The sequence below is a fragment of the Quercus robur genome, chromosome 9 (genome assembly GCF_932294415.1).
Source record: "Quercus robur chromosome 9, dhQueRobu3.1, whole genome shotgun sequence".
In the NCBI taxonomy this organism is placed as follows: Eukaryota; Viridiplantae; Streptophyta; class Magnoliopsida; order Fagales; family Fagaceae; genus Quercus; species Quercus robur.
This window is the reverse complement of record NC_065542.1, coordinates 12200680-12223324: the sequence shown is the minus strand read 5'-3', so window position 1 is coordinate 12223324 and position 22645 is coordinate 12200680. Positions and strand designations below refer to the sequence as shown.

General features: G+C 32.5%; 2 protein-coding genes across 8 annotated transcripts in view; one reads left to right on the top strand and one right to left on the bottom strand.

Annotated features, from left to right (window-relative positions):
- Positions 1-22645, top strand: part of LOC126700534 (plastidial pyruvate kinase 2) — a 54117-nt gene that overhangs the window by 227 nt on the left and 31245 nt on the right. Inside the window, exon 1 of one of the 4 annotated variants that reach the window (XM_050398732.1) lies at positions 20875-21263. The exons of 1 other annotated variant lie outside the window; for it this stretch is intronic. In XM_050398732.1, the coding sequence (XP_050254689.1) occupies positions 21051-21263 (213 nt within the window). In that variant the 5' untranslated portion in view covers positions 20875-21050. Of the gene's footprint in view, positions 1-20874; positions 21264-22645 lie in introns of those variants that run through there. 2 more of the 4 variants (XM_050398730.1, XM_050398731.1) reach the window with 2 other exon arrangements.
- Positions 1-22645, bottom strand: part of LOC126700532 (receptor-like protein EIX2) — a 53283-nt gene that overhangs the window by 16928 nt on the left and 13710 nt on the right. Inside the window, exons 1-2 of one of the 4 annotated variants that reach the window (XM_050398726.1) lie at positions 7789-10886; positions 7036-7454 (exon numbers count right to left, since the gene is read on the bottom strand). The exons of 1 other annotated variant lie outside the window; for it this stretch is intronic. In XM_050398726.1, the coding sequence (XP_050254683.1) occupies positions 7814-10705 (2892 nt within the window). In that variant the 5' untranslated portion in view covers positions 10706-10886 and the 3' untranslated portion in view covers positions 7036-7454; positions 7789-7813. Of the gene's footprint in view, positions 1-7035; positions 7455-7788; positions 10887-22645 lie in introns of those variants that run through there. 2 more of the 4 variants (XM_050398725.1, XM_050398724.1) reach the window with 2 other exon arrangements.

The window sequence follows — 22645 nt, the reverse complement described above, 5'->3', positions numbered from 1 at the left end:
AGTACACCATTTTGCATAAGTGGGTTTTGGCATTTCTTGGATAAAAACTGACAATTGCATATTAACTGAATGGTGTCATTGGATAAAGTAGAACGGAGAGACTGTTTTCATTGAGTAATGCTGGGGACACAAAAAAGTTCGCAGCTTTTTTTAGTTTTCCTGATTTGTTGAGGTAGTTAGTTGTGATTGGTGCAACATTACTTTCACATGGATACATTGCTTACACAACTTTTATTGTACACCATTCACAAAGTGCAATCTTGGAATCTCAGGATTTGTGAAAATGTAAAATTTTTTGTGTCGAAAGACTTATTGACATTCTTGTCACAAGGGTATTATAAAGAACAAAATTTTAACATGCTATTTCATATAATAGTTACATATTTCCATGTGTAACTATATATTGATTATTAGTATTATATTTGGGTTGGTTTAATGTCTTTGTTTATGTATTATTGGTTGTCATCAGGGTCCTGAAGTTGGGAGTGGGGACCTGCCCCAACCAATCATGTTGACAAGTGGGCAAGAATTCACTTTTACGATTCGGAGAGGGGTTGGCTCAGCAGATTGTGTTAGCGTGAACTATGATGATTTTGTTAACGATGTAGAAGAGAGTGACATGCTTCTTGTTGATGGTATGCTATACTTGTCCTTTCTATTAAACAAGGACGTTTCTATCATCTAGACCATGGTCATTCATTAAAGTATCACTTAGAGGAGAGAATACCATTCATGCTCAAAGTTCTATCATTTTTTTTCAAATACTAGGATGTCATATATTTTAATATTTACTAAAGGATATATATTGAATTTTTTTTTCACTACAGGATGAGGTTAAAAAAATCCTTGTCTGTAAGTCTTGCCAGATTCACAACCCTTTTATTTGATACATACATAGATTTTTATATATTCTTTCTGAGAAGGTTTATTTAAATTTTGTATCATTACCTACAGACCAAAATATGCTGTAAACTACACATGCATATTTACACACACATTTGAGTGGTATCCGCATGTTCTGTCACTTACCAAATTTTCTGAGTACTGAGATCAGACTATTGTATGTGTGCATGCCTGTGAATATCACTGTGAAAGTTATGTTATATTCCCAAATATGAAGTCAATATGCTTTTAGAAATGTTTATTATATTGTTGTGTGACAGAAAAATATCATTAACTACTGAATGGAATATGAGCCACCATGTACCATGTCTCTCACACTGTTGATAAGCATGTAATTTGTTGATATCAGTCCAGTGGGCTCTGCTTTTAAAGATTTTTAAGAATTTGTGACCGAGAGCATTTGAATTGGGTGCAAAGAGGCTTATGTCGTATGCTGAGATTTCACACTTCGTTTAAGATTTTAGAACCCGTAATACTTTTTATAAGGGGTTATCAGCTTTAGTATTGTGAAGGGTTTCTGCCCATGGAATTCTCCTGAAGCACTTGAGATGAATTATCATAACAAGTTCAAATTAGTACCTGTTTCCACCAGTTCCAGTTCAACGAAAATGCAACCTGGGTCAAATGATCGAAACTCAAGGATTCCACTAATGTGTAATCATTACTCACCTTTCCAAATTCTCCAATGGGCTTTCCAAAAGTGAGACTATCACAGCAACAATGTCGCTACACGTAACTGACGACTTCAACCCCCACAGATACTCTAGCTGTTGTGAAATATCTTTCGAAGTAGGCTCAATAGGCATAGTAAGGAACACCAAAACCTTCACTGTCAAACAAATAACAACAATAATAATAAAAACTCATCCTTCAGCTCTCTTTCACAATAAATAATAGAGAGATAAGAAAAACTGCCTGCATTGAAAACCAAGTTACGATCATCTTGGCAGTGTTCTATAATAGGAATCAGATCTTTCGACACAATGTTCCATTTACAGACTTGCTTGAACACATCTCGTGTATGTGGATCGTCACGCCTCAAAAACCTCAGTAAATCTTTCAAATTATCTGACATAAATTTGAAAATTATAACAACTGTCAATATCAAATCCCCATTTACTTGTTGAGGAAAAAAAAATAGCCAATTAAATAAATTAAATCCCAATTCTTGTGATTTTCATTGTCTGGGACCTTTAGAAAACAAAACCCCATTCTCAACTGAACCTAAAAGAATATTCTTATCTTAACCTGAAAGGAAGCTTATCAATTTCTATAACCCAATTTACAATATAAAACAAAAACCCAACAATTAAATGATAGAAGAAACTGTAAATTTGATCATTTAGGTTATATAACCCAAAAAAAAAATTCTGATTTTGGATTATTTACAAAAATAAATCTTTTCCTAAAAATCAATGACAAGTTTAAAATTTTGGGAAACGAAAATTCAATTGCTGAAACTAAAATGAATTGAAAACAATACCCAATGCTATCATTCAGCTTGTTTGAATTGAACTTGAAAAGGCAAAAAGTAGAGGATAAGAGCTTCAAATTTTTTTTTTGAATTTTTGAGGTGTACCTAGACAGTACTGGCCCTTGGAATAGCCGATCCGATTGCCATTGTCGTCGCGATTCCGAGACCCGCGCAGATTAGCGATAAGCCCTCGGTGTCCATGAATAGACTGATTGGTTTTAGGGTTTTTACGGAGAGTGAGAAATGAGGGGTTATTTTTGGTGTGAGATGATCTCTCTGATCTGATTTCTGAGAGTGAGAGAGAGAGAGATGGATTCGTAATTAGGGCTTTTTGTGGCGCGAAAATGGGGATGAGAATTTTCCCGCGCTTTTTCTAAGGGTTACTCTGCGTGGTAAGGAGATGATTCGGTGCTTCGTGTGTAACAGGTGGCTCTTGCATCCTTCCCATCCCATGATGTGGCACTGCCACACTATGACATTTTTTTTTCTTTTTCTTTTTTTACCAATTTTGGCAGACATAGGAGAAATTACAAGGTCCACATAGTGAACAAGTGACGTGGTCCACCATTCCACTAAAAGACTCACACCTGTTTAAAATTGTTGAGTTAAAAAAAATTTAAAACAAAAACTGATTATTGACTTAGAAATTTTAAATAAGTGAGAGCTTTTTAGTAGAATGATGGACAAATGACATGGTCTATCAGAGAATTATATAATTTTTCCAGATCCAAACTTTGATTTTGCCAAATTTTACAAGGAAACTTATTCTTTTTTTCTTTTTCTTTTTCTTTTTTTTTTTTGGGTGGGAAGTAAATGGAGAATTTAAATTACTGTTATTTTTTATTTTAAACTATTTTTTTAAATCATAAAGTTTTAAGTATTTTTTATTTAAAGTTAAAACTTTCAAAATGTTACATTTAAATCTTAAATTTTCTATTATAAAAAAAACTAATTAAAATTTAAAAACAAAACACTGTATCATTTAAACCTTCCATTCCATCACATATTATATGTTAACCGTGTTAGCTATCACCCTTTCTTTTTCCTTTGGTTAAACCTATTGACAGTGAGTTGTTTACTGTGTTGTAGAGTTTAGATAAGAAAGGTTTTGTTTAGGATTACTGAATTGTCACATATAGTGAATTGCCTTATCTTCTTCAATGTAATCCAGGGTATGTAAAGGTATAATGAATTACAAAATCTTCCTCGTGGAAGATTCCTTACCAATTTCCTCCTGTCTTCTATAAAATTGTTGTGTCCATCCCTAAATCTTAGAATTGATTTGACATTGATTTCATTGAAACATTGTGTATTCTATCACTACTTAACGAGCTTAATTAATAACTAATTAAGTAAATCTTTTTTTTCTTTTTCTTTTTGAAAAGACACGTATTTAGATTCTAAATTTGTTCACTTGTCCTAAACAATATTCCAGAAGCACAAACTTATATATTTCTAATACCACTGGGCCAAGACCTCTAATAACTTAAAAAATAAGAAAAAAACAGTTTCTTTAACAGTTATAATAGCATTCTTGTTCTTGCATGTGCTAACCTAATCCCTGAATAGCTACGCTAATTGGCTTTATTAAGAAAGAAAAGAAAAGAAAAGGTAGGCTTTTCTAAGGCTGAACTTCAAAAAGAAAAAGGTATTCTGGGCAGTAAAATATGACTTGCATAGAAACATACATAGCAGCTAGCACCTAGCACGCTACATAGCCAAGCCAACACTGCACTAACTTTTTCTTTATTTTTAGAAATTGCGCTTAGAAAAATAGGCAGGAAGCTTCCAGCTATAGTATACTACACTTCTTTTCAATGCGACTTCTATAGTGTAATTTAAAAAGTTAAGGCAAGGACAGTGACAATGAAGACCAAGAAAATGATGCACGTATAAAAGAGAGTAGGTAAATAAGTACTTTACATATATTCTTCTTGTTTAGCAAAAAAATTACATATATTCTTCTTGGTCTTCTGGTTATTAAATGGGGACGTGAGAGTCTATCAAGGGTTAGGAAGACTTGGGATAGGTTTGGAATTGGAATATAGTGGTAAATATGACTCTAGCTTTAATTACTTGACTCTAAAGTCTAAATACATGCAGTACCAATTCATAGAACTTCATACTAGGGGCTTCTGGTTATTAAATGGGGACGTGAGAGTCTATCAAGGGTTAGGAAGACTTGGGATAGGTTTGGAATTGGAATATAGTGGTAAATATGACTCTAGCTTTAATTACTTGACTCTAAAGTCTAAATACATGCAGTAACAATTCATAGAACTTCATACTAGGGGCTTGATTTCACATTTAACTAAAAGATAAGGATGAAGGATCATTCTTTTTTCTTTTTCTTTTTTTACCAATTTTGGCAGAGCCCAGATCCAGACTTTGATTTTGCCAAATTTTACAAGGAAACTTCTTCAATCTTCACTCTTTTTTTTTTTTTTTTCCTTTTTTTTTTTTTTTAAACTCTTTTTAAATGGTAAAGTTTTCACTATTTTTTATTTAAAGTTAAAGCTTTCAAAATGTTAAATTTAAAACTTAAAATTTTTATTATTAAAAAAAAATTAAAATTTAAAAACAAAACAATGTAGCATTTTTTTGATGAATAAAACAATGTAGCATTTAAGGGTCCATTTGATAACAGTGTTTAAATAACAAAAATTTTTGTTTAAACACCATTACACGTATTTCGACACATTTTTTCACACACATGTATTTCCACAAAACTTAAACAATGTTACTAGAAATCTCTTACCAAACGGGTTCTAAATCTTTCATTCCATCACATCTTATATGTTAACTGTGTTAGCTATCACTTGTTCTGTTTTTTTTCCTTTTTTGGTTAACCACTTAACCCTATTAACATTGAGTTGTCTACTATGTTGTAGAGTTTACATTACAAAGGTTTTGTTTAGAATTGTCATGTATAGTGAATTGCCTTAGTTGGGGTACGTTATTTCCATAGTGGCTTTTTCTTCGAAGGTGATCTCCATCAGTTTCCAACTTGTTCATCAAATCTGGTGTACATTGCTTCATGATATGGTGTGTTGCTGTTTGTGATTGAAAGGTTGTTTAGACCTTCGTTGGTTTTAATTAAGACAAAATTACCAAATAATTTAATCAATCTAATTATGCAAAGATCCAATTCAATTTTGATGGGTAGCACGGTTTTTTAGATTTGGATTGTTCAATGAACGGTAAGAGGAAAAGTTCAAGATCTTGGAAGTCAGACCGAAATTGAACTGTGATGATGTTATAATTAATTTAATAATTATTTAAAATATAAAATAAATATAATAAATTATAACAAATAAAAAAATTGACTAAAATAATTAAATTAAATGTATTTTTCATATAATATGTAATTATTTGGTTATTTATATGATTCCATAATGAAATCGATTACATACTAGTTACAACAACCTGTTATAGTAAAACTTTGTTTAAAACAATGTGGTAAAAAGCAACTTGCGACTTGAGGGATATGGTCGTATGTGGATTCTTACATCCATCATTTTATTTTTATAATAATTAGATAGGAATGAGAGTGTTCTTGGCTCGACATTGTTTGTTCCTTAACTGTATATAAATTTATAAAATAAAATGCTAAATTGCTAATTTTTTTTTTAAAATATCAATGACTAATGTTTATATATTTAATCAAGTAATGGTATAAATAGTTAAATACAACTTGTATTGCATGCAAACAAAGCACATCAAGGACAACACACATTGAACGGAAAAAAACACATATAAAAAGTCTATCAACTAATAGAAAAGTGAAACATGACATTTCATTAAATATTCCTACCTTCCCTCACTTTTTTCTTTGCCTCTATTTCGGCATTTCAATTTCATATCATTACCACCACCTCATTTCCCTTTTATTTTGTATTTTCTCATTCACACAACTTCTAGTCTCTAACTCGATTTTTACCCTTCTTACTTTTGAATTTCTTCTCATCTTTATCTTCACTTTTATCATTTTATGTTTTGTCTTCTTCTTTGTTATTCTTTCTACCGGCGCTTCTTCTCCATTTTTCAATCTTAGTTTTCTCACCATAACTTTTTTGTTTTGTTTTTGTTTTTGTTGTAGATGTAGTATGAATATTGACAGCAGACAAAACTCCGCTCTCTCGAACTTTTTCTTCCTCACCGTGCAGATGAAATGAACTTGATTACATTCAACTTTAATGTACCGCAGTACGTAGAATGTCAACATCTATGTATAAAAATAAATAAAAAAAGTTTACAAATTATACAACTGTTGGCCATTTGTAAATAAGTTTGATGAATTTGTGGAAAATTGCAAGTAAAATGTCAGAAAGAACGTCATTCTTGTAACTATAGAAGCATGCAAAGTTTGTAGCTAAAAGAATTTAGCAGTGCAACGTGTTTATTTGCCTCAAGTGCAATCAGAATCATCAATTTTAACTTTTAAACAATTTCCAAGAGAAAAAAAAAAGGTTTATCACCAAGTAACTAATTAAATTACATGGTAAAGAATTGCTGAGAGAGAAGGTGACAAGATGAGAATGAACCGTTCCTACGATGCAGCTATTATGAATTGATCTTAGAGAAAAGAGGAGTCACTTTTCATGAGCCACCTCCTAACATGAACTGGGTTAAAGAAAGCATACTCTTGACTCTCGAGATTCTTCAACTAACACGCATATCCATTCAACAATGTCTAAATGCCCCCGAAAGAGGGGCCACATGGCTAATAACCACCAATAACATCACAATCGAAGGTACAAGTACACTTCAACTAAATTAAAATTACATATGATCTGTTTGTAAATTTACATTATTGAAGCTGACAATGATGGTGATGAGAGAAAAGGCAATAAAATAAATCATCCAGACCACCCCCACACAAATATTACAAACGAGTCCTGACACTCATGTATACATGTGCAGCTGCAGTAGACAGACATTAACACCAAGGTAAAAGAAAACCATTAGAGTAAAGGCACTAGATAGAATTAGAACCTCTTCAACTTCATGCAATTGCTAAGTGAAATTTACCATCCAGGTTAAATGTATCGCCTTCAGTGGCAATCTCTGCTACTTCCTGATATGCAATTTGAAATATGAAAAGAATTAGTAATGATTCTTAGCATGTGTAGCGAATAAAAAAAATGTGAAAAAGAGTAAAAAATAAAATAAAAAACAAATTAACGAACAAGAACGAAATAAATTGCCGTAGAGTAGCAGAAATAAAAAATTCTTAGATACTCTTGAAGCACGGAGAAATGATGCTCTTTCCTCTTACTAATGAATGGACCCAATCATGATGAATGTGAAAGGAGGGAACACAATTCTCCTTACTCCGAAGTACCTAAAAATTACTCAACAACAACAAAATATATCTAAAATCGTGTGAAAAAGAGCTATAGATGACTTACTTTGTTAACCTCACATTAAAAGTGGTTACCCCTGCCTCTGAAATATCCTCCAAAATCTTGCTTTGTTCACCGCCATTGTTACGTATAGCCAATCCTTCATGTTGTCCAATAATAAGAAATAAGCATGTCTCCATGACCGCTTTAGAATCAAAGAACTGCATATGCCCCAAAAACCTATAGCAAATCCAATTCCTGCTCCAACATAAAACCGTTTCTTGAATTCATCTCTATTGTCCTCCTCATCTTCAGTACTGCCATTGTCAGTTGGTAAACTTTGATTTGATGTTTCTTCACCTGGACACTTTGCTGTCAGTGGAGGCCCACAGAGAGCCTCATTTCCAGTAAAACAAGTTGCATTAAAGCCTTGGAGTTGAGTGCCTGAAGGAATTTTTCCAGATAAATTGTTGAAAGATAGGTCTAGGTAGCTCAAAAACTGTAATTCTGACATACTTGATGGGATTTCACCTGAAAACTGATTCCATGACATATCAAATGATTCTAAGTGCTTCAACTGACCAATTGTTTGCGGAATTTCTCCAAATAAGTTGTTTTTGGATACGTTTAGTACAACTAACTCCAATATGCTAGTGATTTCAGTAGGAAGTTTTCCTGTCAGGTTGTTACTTGAAAGGTTAATGATCTTTAGCAGTCCAAGATTTTTGCCAAACTCGTACTCCCTTCCTTTCCATGCAACCATAGCACTGTCAACATAATCTCCAATATATAATCCGCTAATAAAAAAACCCTCAAAAAGATTAGTCGAAGAGTCAGCTTTGTGAGCCATGGCAGTGAAATTATTGAGGCACTGTGGTATAGTTCCAGAGATGTCATTTAAAGAGAGATCCAAGATTCGTAAATATTTCAACTTACATGTATCCCATGGTATGCTTCCACTAAACTTATTGGAACGTAGGATAAGAACAATCAATTGTGGCAGGTCTTCTGCAATCCATGCTGGTATTTTTTCAGAGAATCTATTGTTTCCCAAGTCCATAAATCTCAAGTTGCTACAATTTTTCAAGGAATTAGGAAAATCTCCAGAGAAAGTGTTATTATGTAGACTCAATGACTGGAGATTCGACAAGAAGCTGAAAGAGCTTGGAACTTCACCAGAGAAATTGTTGTTTGCCAAATTCAAGATAACCAGATCCGACCAATCCATAAAACAATTAGGAAGTTGCCCAGATAATAGATTATCAGATAGGTCTAGAAAACTCAATCCCCAATCATTGATTTTACAAAGAGGTGAAAGTGGCCCCGAAAAGCGATTTTTGGAGAGATTCAAGGAGCTGACAGTAGTTGAAAAAAGTGGTAGTGGACCCTCTAAACGGTTAGCACTCAAATCAAATTTCAGTCCACTCGAACTCATTTTCGACAAATTAGGTAGCTGTCCATGTATTTGGTTGCTAGAAATATTTAACCTATATAATTGAGGAGGCAAGTTCGCAAACCACTCTGCTGGAACGGTATCAGAAATTTGAGCATTGGAGATGTCAAGGATGGTAACATTCCTTTGGGTTCGGATCCAATTTGGAAATCTAGGCCCTAACTTACAAGATCGCAAATATAATTGTTGCAATTGGAAAGGGGGAACCCAATTGAAGTCAAATTCAAGGGTAAGAGAATTACCAGATAAGTCCAATGACAATAATTTGGAAAGGTTTGAGAAATGTGCTTCAGAGATGACGTCTTGCAAATAATTCAACGAAACATCCAAATGCTCCAGATTATGAAGGTTTCCAATGGTTTTGGACATAGTCCCATTTAATTTGTTGGACGAAAGATCAATCTCTTTTAATGATGGAAACATTGCAAAATCAGGCAATGATCCCCATAATTGGTTCCTTGCTAACCCCAAAACCTCTAGTGAGTCTTTTGCACATCCAAACAAGTCATTGATATGCTCAATGAGTTGTCCATTGAGATTGTTGTTTGACAAACCCAATTCATGTAAAGTACATATATCCCCAAAGAATTTTGGAATGTCATTAATTTCATTATAATCGAGTTGCAGACTTTCAAGAGAAGTAAAAGATTTTGAGTGATTAAATTGGGAAAAAGATGAAAGACTCGTTAGATGAAGATTACAGGCCGATATATCCAAGGTTTTTAAATTAGGGAGACTACTCACAACTTCAAGCCAGTCATTGGCAACACTGAAATCTGTAGAACTTAGGTCAAGATCTTCTATTGAAGACATATGAGACAACCATTCGAGATTTTCAAATTTTGTCAATTCATTCCCGCCAAGATGAAGACGTTGCAAGCGTGAAAGGTTTCCAAGCTGATGTGGAATTGGCCCAATAAGATTGGACGAAGAGAGATCAAGGTATTGCAAGCGTGAAAGGTTTCCAAGCTGATGTGGAATTGGCCCAATAAGATTGGACGAAGAGAGATCAAGGTATTGCAAGCGTGAAAGGTTTCCAAACTGACGGGGAATTGGCCCACTAAGATTGGACGAAGAGAGATCAAGGTATTCTAAGTTACTTAGAGAACCAATGAACTCTGGGATATGGCTATGATTAAAATTATTGTTACTGAGATCCAAATAAGTCAAATAAGGCAACTCCAGTAGTGAAGGACTAATCATACCTCCCAAATAATCAAAACCAAGCTGAAGCTGAACTACATGACCTGTTTGGTTGCTGCAGCGAATTCCTTGCCAGTTGCAACAATTCTTTTTTTCATCTTCGCTTCCCCATGAAGAGAGATCGCCATAGGGATCACTGATTCCTCTTTTGAACTCAAGCAGCGCTTGTCTCTCACCTTCTGGGCAGCTGATGTTGTTAGCATCTCCAACCCCTGGAATGACTCCGCCAAGGGCTAATCTTATCAAGTGCACTAAAACGAAAAGCGTTAAAAATGCATAAGGAAGCTTAAAGGACCTTCCACCCATGATCATAGTCATGACCAACATATCACAATTGATATGAAGAAGATCAGGATGAGGACAACACAGAGAAAGTAGTGCGTCTTTTTTATGTTCTCAAACCCCTACCACCAACCACATTTATAACCTTTCCTTCAATGAGAAACACTTGCCCGATAGACGAATAGAATATAAGATAAAACACACAAATGCAGACACAGTACGCAGGGCCGGCTCAACAACGGATTTAGGCCAAAATTTTAAATGAGTTCTTTTTATAATTAAATATTAATCAAATAATATATATATATAATTTTTTTCTTTTTCTTATTTTTTAGATAAAAAATTACTAATTAAGTTTTTATATTTATAAATAAATAAAATATAATTTGTAATTAAAAATATAATTTAATTAAAAATAAAATTTAAAATATAAAATAATAGAATTTAATTATTGTAATTTTTTACAACCGTAAACACTTTAAAATTTAAACTTACATAAATAAAAATTAATTTAATACATAATTTAATAAATTAGTATCACATATTTATAATAGTATAAATAAATTGATATGATAAATATTAAATTATTAATTAGTATTTATAATAATAGGTAAAGTGTCAGATAAAGAAAAAAAAAAGCTGAGAAACCGTGTAAATTATGGGTCCTATCAATTATCAGAGTAGAAATGGGTCAAAAGGTAAAGTGTCAGATAAAAGAAAAAAAAAAAAGCTGAGAAACCGTGTAAATTATGGGTCCTATCAATTATCAGAGTAGAAATGGGTCAAAAGGTAAAGTGTCAGATAAAAGAAAAAAAAAAGCTGAGAAACCGTGTAAATTATGGGTCCTATCAATTATCAGAGTAGAAATGGGTCAAAAGGTAAAGTGTCAGATAAAAGAAAAAAAAAAAAGCTGAGAAACCGTGTAAATTATGGGTCCTATCAATTATCAGAGTAGAAATGGGTCAAAAGGTAAAGTGTCAGATAAAGAAAAAAAAGCTGAGAAACCGTGTAGATTATGGGTCCTATCAATTATGAGAGTAGAAAAGGGTCAAAAGGGGCAGAAAAGCTATCATAGCAAAAAACGTGTCCCATGACTCCTATCAAACAATTGTGCAGTAAAAGCGCGAAACAAATTTAAAAATATGAGGCCATTTGAATTGAACTTAGTCCTATTTTTACATTTTGTAACATATTTTCAGTATTTTTTTTCCTGTATATAAACAGTGATTTTACTGTTTAGAAGACAATTTTTACTATTTATATACTGTTCTATCATTGTTTACCTACTATCCATCATTATAGCAGTACTGTTCATACATTAAAAAATATTAAAAATAGGTCTCACGATACTATTTACATATTTAAAAATTATTTTGCTATAGTGTTTTCAGTTTCAGTAACAATAAGTTCAATCCAAACAGGTCCAAATGTGAAGCTGCGTTTTCGTTCTTTTTTTTTTCATGCGTTTTGGAGTAATGCGGTTATTGTTCATATACTGTTCATTGAACAGTAACCGAAAATATTGACTTTTCCCATAAACAGTGCATCTGTGCACTGTCCACAGACCCACAAATTACACTTTTCAGCAATTTTTTCATTAAAAATGGGTCCTACAAAACTATTCACACATTTAAAAATTATTTTGCTACAGTATTTTCAGTTTTCAGTTTCAGTAAAATAAGTTCTATTCAAACAGACATTTAAGTTAATAAATAGAACACTTGGCCTTTGCCCAAATTCTCGTTACTTATTACTCAATTTTCATCACACATTATTCACTTTTAGTAGAAACCACATTATTTGTGTTTGTTCTAGCTTGTTTGGATGGGATGAGTTTTGAGTGATATCAATCAATTTTCTGTTTCCATTATCCAAATCGTGTGGGTCCCACAGATGAACATTTGTTTGGATAAATTTTGGATCATTTATTTTCATCACTCAATTCTTTGATTTTTAAGTGATAAATTATGAAAACTAAAAACACCTAAGTTTCCAAAATTCAGTTTTTAATAGTATTTTCTTAATTAAACGCACATATCCAGCCATGCTGTTTGACAAATTCTCTGATTTTTTTTTTTTTTTTTTTTTTGGGTGAAACACAACAGCAACTTTTGAAGTTGAAAACTGAGTTTGAGTTAAAGCGCCAAATAAAGAGTTAAGAAATTGAGGTATTATAAGTTGTGAATGATTAAAATTGAGTGATAAGAAATTAGAAACCAGACGGGCAGAGTGATAGAAAATGGAAATACATTTTGCTTGTTTCCGGATCTGAGTTATGGGTGATGGTGGCAAAGTTGTAAATAAAAGGCAAGTGGGTCCCAGCCGAAGGTCAGGTCCCATCACATGCGGAGAAATTATGGAGCCAACGGTCATATGCACTATTCAATTTCAGCTTTAGTGCAATCACCTCATTCACTCTCATTTTCTCTCCACTTTCCCATATTTCTCTGTGAGTCTGTTCTTGTACCGAAAGCTGAGCAAAAAAAATCAAATATTACGTTTTCATAAAATTTGTAGTAAATTATCATCCTTTTGAAAATATATAACAATTTATCACCTTTTTAATATTCAAGTTTCATAAAATTGAGTTTTAAATGAGTTATCATCGTGACACTACTAATTTAAAATTTACATAAAAAAAAAATGATAATGTGACACTCATATTGTGAAAAGCGAATACTTAATAAATCTTAATAAAATTGAGTACCTTATTCTGCTTTTTTTATACCAAATTTTTACTTATTTTATCTTTAATTACTTGTGTAAGATGCACTGCACCATGCTCCAGCACGTACTCCATTTTTAGCTCGTTAAATGAGCTTATTGAAAAGTTGGCAAAAAGTCAGCAAAGCAAACTGAACTTGCTGGAGAAGCTTTCTAACGAGAAGAGTTGAAGTCAAAAGTCAAGAAAAGTTAGCTTGTATTTATCGTGACTTGATGTGTGAAAGGAAGAAAAAGAAGAAAAAGGTCAAGAAAAAAAAAAGGAAAGGCCATACGGCCAAAACTTTTCCTGCAAAGCTTGTAGTACAGTTTACAGACTGCAAAAATTCAACCCTACTGCATGCACAACAACTTGGCACTGCGTGTGACTTGTTAATGCCAACCTAATTTACTCCACTTCAACTTCGGTTTCAACAATGGATACTGTGTCCAACGCCATTGCACAAAGCACCATGTAAAGATGGTGTGGCTTCTCTTTACAAAGATGGAGTACGAAACAAAAAGTAAAAAAAATAAATAAATAAATAATACTTGAATTTACTAAGTTTGAGAACAGTAAAGAAATACCCGATTCTAGTTAGGAACGGAATCTGGATTCGAAGTTTGAGGGTAAAGTATAAATACAAAAAAGTTTATGAAAATCAAAAATAACATCTACTCACGTTTTGTTGAATTCCATCCCATTTATTAACATTATAATCTCATTTTTTCACAATTTGGATTGATACTGATTTAATTGGTGGTAATTTTTTGGAATTTTGTTTGCAATTCAAATTTTCATGAATTGGGACATAAACACTAGAGGCAATGTTGCATTATCAACTTTAAATTATTTGTAATTTTTTCTCTTTAAAAAAATCTAATATTATAGATAATTTTCCCATCATCGACCATTCAAATAAAAGTTTCATTATTTCCATATTATAAAGCTCTATAGTTTCAAATTTTAGTCCAAAAAATAAACCAAACAAACATACCTCGCTACAACAACATTAATGTTAATAAATTATTTTTCTAAAAATAGTTAATAATTTATAAAATAAATCAACAAACAAGCGTTATCAATTAATAACATTTATTACTAACCACTACACACATTTGATTCATAGTTCCCAGTCTCACAGGTTTTATTTTTTTATTGCCATTTTCTAGTTTTTTTATTCTTTTTTTTATATTTATTTTTTTATCTCATTTGTCATTATTTGACCATCTTTTTATCCAAATTCAAGAGTCAAGAATGACTTCTTAAATTAAGTACACAGTGCTATATTTTTTTCAAAAGGGAGGGGGGGGCAATGGCCCCCCTCTGCCCCAACGTGGGTCCGTCCCTGATTTTAGTAATATCGAGTACCACAGTATTTTTTTAATTATACAAATTTTAAATCAGCAATGTCACGTTGGTAACTCATTAGAAACTCGAATTCTATTTAAAACTCGATTTTGTAAAATTTGAGTACTAAAAAAGTGGTACATTGCTAAATATTTTCGAAACAATGCTAGTTTGTCACGAATTTTGTCAGAACATGATATTTAGCTATTTTCACCCAGATGTTGTGTTAGTATTATGATTAGATGAAATAGGTTTTTAGGAAATATAGAGGCCAAAAATAAACATTCCCTAACTAGGATTTGGATTTGAGACATAAGGTGAGTATTTATATGAATAAACTAGGGTTTTTCCAGGCCTTTTAGATTCTTTTGAATGTTCCTAAAGGTCTAGGAGGCGGGCCAACCCAAAGATTAAAATTTTGGAACCCTAAATATGAAAATCTAGAGGGGTGTTTGGTATATATACTTAAACAACAGTTTTCAGTTTTTAAATAACGTTGCACATATTTCCGCACACTTTTTCATGCACACTTATTTCTAAAAAATACAAATAACGTTGTTTAAACAACATTACCAAATGGGTCTTACGTTTTTGGAACTTAGGGTGCATGTGTGCCCTCAAAAATGTGTATGCATGCTTGCCGAAACCCTAATTCCTGACAAAATTGATGGCCCGACCTCAGATGGCCATAACTCTCTTATAGGATGTCTACTTTCTAATGAAACATACCTCACTAAAAGATTATTTGTGGTTCAAAAGTTATGATCAAAACTATGAGCAAATGTCATTTTTCAAAATTGTTTTTAAAGTGATTTAAACACTATTGAGTTGTAATTACCTTTGAAGTATTGAGAACTCTTTAATTATCCTTGATTAATGTATGTCAAACTCATCATTGAGGCTAGAGACCAAAGATTTTTAACAGGTACAAATGAGGTGTCTGCAAATGGGGTGTAGACTACTTTTATCATGGTCCATATTGTGCATTTCATGGTTCGCTTTCTTCTTCTTCTTTTTGTTAATGTGATTCACTTTCTTCCTCTTCTTTTTGTTAATGTAAAAATATCTAGATATGAAAAACTTGAAAAAAAAAATTAAAAAGATAGTAGAAGAATAAAATAATTAATGCAATCTAACAAATGTTTCATAGATAAGTTTGGTACTGTGGGTTCTTCGGATGTACTGATTTAGAGCCTTTGGCTTTTACACAGCATCCTTTGGAGTCCCACATCGAAAGAATTTTTCCCCACTTTCTGCCTTATAAGCTCTGAAGCGAAGGAGTAGTGTATCACTAGTTATCATGTGTAGTAGTGGTACACATGTGTCATGGGCTCAAGCTTATAAGGCACATGTGGGAGTTGTCTCTCCCTGATGTGGGACTAAGCAAATCAACGAGGCATGAGTCAAAGCAGACAATACCTGCTAATTGGGTCCCAAGACATATGTGTACTAGTGAGAAACCCTCCCACAGGTACTAACAATAAACACAATATGATAGAAAATTTAGGTAAAAATCTCACAAATGAACAAGAAATTTATCGAAAATATTTACAATAAAATTTATATGAAAATCTCACAAATAAATAAGAAATTCATAAAAAAAATGAGAATTAAAAGTTTTAGAAGTAGTTTTACAATAGAAAAAAAAAATACCCTTAATTGACATACAAAATTAGATAAAAATATTCAAATCTTTTCCAAATGCATGTATAGTTTATAGAATTATACTAATAATACCTATTACAATTAGTTTCTATATATAGAAAGATAATTTTCCAAATTAAAGTTGATAAAATTATATCTAAGATCAACTATGTCACACAAAAAAAAAATTTAAATGGATTAATTATATTATTAATTGAAAAATATATGTTAGTACTTAGTAGAACCCATAATAAAATACAATTTGTAATTTTGCATCTAAAGAAAGAGAAAGAATAGACTTTAAGTATTAAAAAAAAAAATTTAAGTAATATTCAAATGTATAAAAAACCATAATTTACTTATCACCTCAAAATGCATTGAACCGGAAACTCTCTTTCTTTATATTAATTAATTGAGTAATATTAATTACCTATCACCTTAATTAAGACATAACATTTGGTTTGTCTTTAGGGCTTTGGGAACGTACTGTCAGGGCCAGCTCAATAGGTGATGCAATTGATGCAATCGCCTAAGGCCTTCAAATAAAAGAAGGCCCCACTTGTAAAAAAAAAAAAAATTTATATATGTAATATTTATCTATATATTTTAATTAAAAAAAATTAAGTACTTTTATTGGTCAATAAAATGCATTGAAAAGGCTTCATTGTATCCTAATATGCAAAAGATTAAGAAGGAAAAAAACAAAAATAGTAAATCTTCAGCTAACAAAATTAAATTTTAGGAGACAAATTTACTAATTCATTCTTGAAATATGCTTAAATCAAAATTAATACCAAGAAAATTCATTAATAATACAACGTAATTGTCTTAAAATATGCTAAAATTGAGATTATAAATTTAAAAAACAAAAGAAAAACCTCTCATCTCGCTACCTCAGTGCCTCTCCATCTATATTCTTATGGTCTTACCTTTCTTTTCTTCATCTTCATCTTGATTCTTAGGCCCTGTTTAGTATAATAGTTTAACAACATGTTTTCAGTTTTTAAACAAGTATTTCCATACACTTTTTCACTCACACATATTTCAAAAAAATACAAACAACGTTACTAGAACAACGTTACCAAATGACCCCTTGATCTTTTTCCATAATCTCAGTCAGTTAGTCTAGCTTGAAAATTTTATTTGTTGATTCTAGCGTACCAGTCTACCAGTCACCAGAGGTATTCTTCTTCAGCTCTTCCCCTCTGTCTCTTTGTCCTTTCGAAAATGAAGACTTATGCCCTGTTTGGTTTGGAGGTCATTCATCACTCATCACTCAAACTCCTAACTTAATTCTTATAACTCTAACTCCAATAAACCCATAACTTTGCTTGGTGGATCGTTTGGTTGGAATGTCTCAATGGGTTTTCCAATTCAAAAACTCAGTTTTATGTCACTCAATGGGTCCCACAAAAATTTATTGTAGAGCAGGTGTAGAAGATCAGTGGATATGAAGTAGATCTGAAAAATAAACCAACAACAAAGGGTAAAAAATATTTGTTAGAAATTCCCTTATGTGAATCAGTAGAGAGAGATATGATCAAACTTATAAAATTAGAACCAGCTTTGGCAAAGAAAAAAAAAAAAACAGACCCAAATGCGTGAAGAACAGAGCAAATGATATGAGGAAACTTTTCTTATCTTTCGGGGCCAAAATGGCCAAATACCACTGTTTACTGAAATATATATCAATCTACTACTATTTCAAAAAGTGGTAGATCTTTATATATTTCTGAAACAACAGTAGATTAAGATATATTTTGGTAAATAGTGATATTGTGTCATTTTGGCCCAGTAAATAGCATGCCAGTCACGTTTTTAAACTCAATTAGCTGGTTTTAGATTTAATACAGTCAGTTAGTTAGGTGAACAAAAAATGACTATTTTTTTTTTTTTTTTTGGTTAAGTGGAAAATTAAAATAATAGATGAAACTTATAAGTTCTAGATTCAAACCATTCTTAAAATGATTTAATTATTTTCTACATTAACTTATCTATGTTTGTTCTTTTCAAAAAGAAAAGTTGTCTATATTTGTTATTTGAAAGTATTTTAAATTTTGTAATTTTTTAAAAGAAACACAATACATTTACATTCAATTATCATATAAGGCGAGATGTTTTGTATATAAATAATGTAATGTATGATTGTAATTTGTTTTAGTACTCCTTACAAATGATTCATCATCTATACATTTTGAAAAACCTAAAGAGAAATATATAAATAAATCAATTACTTATATTAGAAAAAAAAATACAAAACTTTAATGACATTAAAAAAATGTAATTTTATAAAAAAAATTACCAACATAGAAGATTTTTCAAGGAATCATCCCCTCTTTTTACACAAATCTCTCATTTTAAAGAATCACTAAAGTAGACCGAAGTGGATTGAATGGAATGAAGTAGACTAAATGGACCGAAATGGTCCTAATTGACCGAAGTAGACCAAAATGGACTAAATAGACTGAACTAGATCTAAGTGGACTAAATAGACCGAAATGGACTAAAAGGACCGAGCAGACTGAAATTGACCGAAGTAAACCGAAATAGACCAAATTGCCCGAATTGGACCGAAGTATACTAAGTGAATCGAAATGTATTGTGAGGACCGAATTGGACCAAGATGGACTGAAGTGGATCAAATGAACCAAAATGTACCGATTAGACTGAGCAAACCAAACTGGACCATAATGGACCGAATAGCTATGTTAAATTAATGCGACTTAGGGTGTGTTTGGATAGAACTTATTTTGCTGAAAACTGAAAATACTGTAGCAAAATAATTTTTAAATGTGTGAATAGTATCGTGAGACCCATTTTTAATGAAAAAATTGATAAAAAGTGTAATTTGTGGGTCCGTGAATAGTGCATATGTGCACTGTTCACTGCAGAAAGTCAACATTTGCGGTTACTGTTCAATGAACAGTAACCGCATTACTCCAAAACAAAACGCGTGAAAAAAAAAAAAAAAAAAAACCAGAAACGCAGCTTCAGCAAACGCAACGCGGAACCAAACACACACTTAGTAGCAACAATAAATGCTACGGTTTATCTTTTTATATATTTCTTTAAGGATGAAAATGTCACAAATTTAGACAATGATCCCATAATACAATTCCATGATAAATCCAAAATCTCACTGTTATATATTCTCCCTTTCATCTCATCAAGGTTCAAATTTATTATTTGGTAGAGTATTGCGCAGTTGGTGACCCAACAAAGCTAACACAGTCAAAGTTAAATTCTATGACAAATTGCTATTTTTAATCCCCAATGTCATCATCTTTATGTGAGTATCAAGTAATGGGATTATCTAGCAAAAGAAAAAAAAGGAAATTGGAGGGATCACGAGTGGAATAATCCTCTATGTAGTTGCGTCTACTATAACCTTTATCATATCTGCATTGTAGAAGACCCAATTGGTGCCTTGGTTTAATGATAAAAAACAATTATTATGAGTGAATATCATAAATTGAAATTCTATTATATACCAAGTGCCTTGTAACTCAATTAGTTGGCATCTCCTGGTGTTTTTAATGGAGACTTCCGAGATTAAAATCTCTCATCTCCATTGTAATTACCAAATTATATATATGTGTGTGTGTGTCAATTTGTTAAAAGTCTTGTAGTTTAAGTAGTTGGTACTTCCTAGTATGTATATGACATATATTGAGGGCACCCCTTTCCCGTTATAACTATCAAACTAATTTAAAAAAAAAAAAAAAAAAAACCTCAATTGACATCTTCTCATGCACAAAAGTGCTTAAGGTTTAGGGTGGGCTTGACTTTTAAATCAATTCCATCTCTCAACTTCAAAATCAAGCCAATTACTCCTGAGTTTTTTGAAATCAATTTAATTCTATTCATTGAAATTGACTTGGTTAATACAATTATAGATGAAATTGACATAATTAATAGTAAAGTAAAAAATTGGCTAGATTAAATATATACAAACTAAATTAAAATTACCCCATTGTCCTTTTTTTTTTTAAATTTTTATACTTGAACGATAGAAAATTACTCCACTGTTAAAGGACTAAAAGTGAGTTTTAGTCAAATTTTAGATTTAACAATTCAATTCAATTCATTAAATAAATGACAAACATTATAATAATAAAATTAAAACTATATATATACACACACAAAAATACACAATTATAATTAATTTTTTAAAACTCCCGAAAGGAAAAAAAAAATTTAAATCTTTAAATTCCCGCACATTAACGAGGGGGAAAAAACATATTCATTTGGATTTGATTCTTTTATAATCCATCAAATTCAATGATAGAAAATTGAATTCGGAACTACATGAACATCCACTTCAAAATAGGCAAATTCGTCACAACCTAAATCCCAAAATGCTTAAACGACGTCGCATTTATTCCTTCCAGAGGTCAAAGTTAAACCTCTAAACCCCAAATTCACACGCACACTCCCATTTTCTTTCCCTGCTTAAACCCACAAACCCAAATGCGGTTGAATTGAAATTAAAAACTTTACAGAAAATCGCTATTCATTTCTCTATTTCTTCGATACAACCAAAGCGCGCTCTCTCTCTCTCTCCTCAATTCCTCCGCCAAAAATTCAACAACCATCGATATCTCCAACCTCCAAAATACTCATCACTCCCATTCTCTTCAAAACTCTCTCTCTCTCAAAATCTCCAATTCCTCTCTTCTCTCTCTCTCTGCAACAATGGCTCAAGTCGTCGCCACCCGATCCATTCAAACCTCCTTACTCTGCCCTAACTCTCGATCCCTACACCTCAATCCTTCAACTCTCGTCTCCAGAGTCTCCTTCGCACGTGAGAACAACACCACCACCACCACCGCCTCTCGCATTGTGGCAATGAGATCCGCACGTGCCGAGCCCGAGCTCATTCCCGTCTCACCCGAAGATGTACCAAAGGTCTGTGCTACTACTACTACTACTACTCACCGTGTTATTGAATTATTGGAAGTTGCGAATTTTGAATCTTTCTTTACGATTTTGTTTGATTAGAGAGTGGAGCAATTTGAGCACGTAGATGTTCAGGAACTGCTCGACAATCCGGTGGGGTCGATGTGGTCGAAGCCGATAGTGAGGCGAAAGACGAAGATCGTTTGCGCGATCGGGCCTTTGACGAACACGAGGGAGATGATATGGAAGCTTGCTGAGGCTGGAATGAATGTTGCGAGGATGCACGGGGACCACGCGTCTCATCAGAGAGTCATAGACTTGGTTAAGGAGTACAATGCACAGAGCAGAGACAATGTCATTGCTATCATGCTTGACACCAAGGCAAGCAAGTTTTTAATCGTTGTGTATTCGTTTCGTGTTTTCGGGTTTTATGTTTAGTTAGTACACCATTTTGCATAAGCGGGTTTTGGCATTTCTTGGATAAAAACTGACAATTGCATATTAACTGAATGGCGTCATTGGATAAAGTAGAATGGAGAGACTGTTTTCATTGAGCAATGCTGGGGACACAAAAAAGTTCGTAGTTTTTTTTTTTAGTTTTCCTGATTTGTTGAGGTAGCTAGTTGTGATTGGTGCAACATTACTTTCACATGGGAACATCGCTAACACGACTTTTATTGTACACCATTCACAAAGTGCAAGTCGTGTATTCGTTTCGTATTGTTCGCTTTTATGTTAAGTTAGTACACCATTTTGCATAAGTGGGTTTGGCATTACTTGGATAAAAAACTGATAATTGCATATTATCCGGATGGCTTGGTTGGGTAAAGTGTAATGGAGAGGCTGTTTTCATAGAGCAATGCTGGGGACACAAAAAAGTTTGCAAGTTTTTAAAAAAAATTTCCCGACTTGTTAAGGTGGCTAGTTGTGATTGGTGCAACATTACTTTCACATGGATACATTGCTTACACAACTTTTATTGTACACCATTCACAAAGTGCAATCTTGGAATCTCAGGATTTGTGAAAATGTAAAATTTTTTGTGTCAAAAGACTTATTGACATTCTTGTCACAAGGGTATTATAAAGAACAAAATTTTAACATGCTATTTCATATAATAGTTACATATTTCCATGTGTAACTATATATTGATTATTAATATTATATTTGGGTTGGTTTAATGTCTTTGTTTATGTATTATTGGTTGTCATCAGGGTCCTGAAGTTAGGAGTGGGGGGACCTACCCCAACCAATCATGTTGACAAGTGGGCAAGAATTCACTTTTACGATTCGGAGAGGGGTTGGCTCAGCGGATTGTGTTAGCGCGAACTATGATGATTTTGTTAATGATGTAGAAGAGAGTGACATGCTTCTTGTTGGTGGTATGCTAT